The sequence below is a fragment of the Acyrthosiphon pisum genome, unplaced genomic scaffold (assembly GCF_005508785.2).
Source record: "Acyrthosiphon pisum isolate AL4f unplaced genomic scaffold, pea_aphid_22Mar2018_4r6ur Scaffold_21231;HRSCAF=23375, whole genome shotgun sequence".
NCBI lineage: Eukaryota > Metazoa > Arthropoda > Insecta > Hemiptera > Aphididae > Acyrthosiphon > Acyrthosiphon pisum.
The window spans coordinates 1-1171 of record NW_021770676.1 but is presented as its reverse complement, the minus strand read 5'-3'; the positions used below and the strand labels follow the sequence as shown (position 1 = coordinate 1171).

The following is a 1171-nucleotide window of genomic DNA, read 5'->3' as shown; positions in this document are numbered from 1 at the left end:
ACTTGGAACATTGCAACTATAATTTTATCCTCGATGAATAGTTCCAATTGTGTTTGTCCCAGTGTGTGTACTATCTGGTCATTAATGCCTTTCAGATGATAGATGACATCTTCATACACGATTGTCTGATCTGCGAGAGAAGATATTTTTATTAGATTAAGCTCACTCCCAGAGTCTAAGAGTAGCTTCGATTTTTTGCTGATGGTCTGTTCAATGTGGCAGATTAGATGGTCTCGATCTAATTCTGCTTTGAAGTAGAGGATTTGTCGTTGCCGGTGTTTTTTAACTCGCTCACCGGGCGCCCACCGTTGGCGGCCGGTTGCTGCTGGTTTTCCTGCTGGTTGCCTTCCTTTTTGGAGTTCATGTAATTCCTTTTACGGCAATCTTTCAGCAGATGCCCTGGCTTTTTGCAATAGTTACATTCAATTTTCCTAATTGGTGCTGTTGTGGAAGAAGGTCTTGAGTTTGACGTTGTCGGTTTGCTCCTGCAATCCTTTGCCATATGACCAACTTTATTACAGTGGAAACAAGTAGGTTTCTTCGTGGGTTGGTGTGGCGCTCCATATAACTTCTTTGTCGCTTCATGTGAGTTTCTCACCCGTTCTTCTTCCCTTGCTGCTTGTATGGCCCTGTCTAACGTTTATGGATTCCTTGCTTTTATGAAGTCTTTTAGAGGTCCTAGTCCCTCTATGAATACTTGGATGCTTTGCTTTTTGATGCTTGTTCCTAACGCTTGAGCTACCTCCCAACTGTGCCCACTTGTCTCTTGTTCTATTATGAGTGTTTGAAGTTGCTCAATCCTATTTGCGTAGTTTGTTACGTCTTCTCCGATTTTCTGTCTTGTTGAATACAACTCTGAGAATAGATATGTAGTCGTCCTCTGCGGTTCCAATGCAGATTTCAACGCTTCCTTTAGTTCAGCCCAAAGTTTTATTTCCTTAAACTTGACTGCCTGACGGGCTTTCCCTGTCAGTCTAACTTGTATTCCTTGGAGTAGTCGAGCCTGTTCATGGTCATGTGCGCATGCTAATGCAAACTCGCATTTTTCCAAGAATATCTCTAATTCCTCCTGCTTGTCTCCACTGAACGAGCCTGGCAAGAGTTTTAGAGCAGCCTCCAGTCCTATTGTATCTCCTCTGGGTTCGAATGAATATCGTACACAAGATTGATC

The 1171-nt window shown here is 43.0% G+C and overlaps 1 protein-coding gene across 1 annotated transcript; it reads right to left on the bottom strand.

Moving 5' to 3' along the window:
* Positions 1-640: 640 nt before the first annotated feature.
* LOC115034838 lies at positions 641-1122 on the bottom strand (the record flags this gene model as incomplete). The annotated part of the gene is made up of 1 exon (XM_029492315.1): positions 641-1122. A coding segment is annotated over one exon (482 nt), but the record flags the coding sequence as incomplete, so codon positions are not given.
* Between the last annotated feature and the right edge of the window lie 49 nt (positions 1123-1171).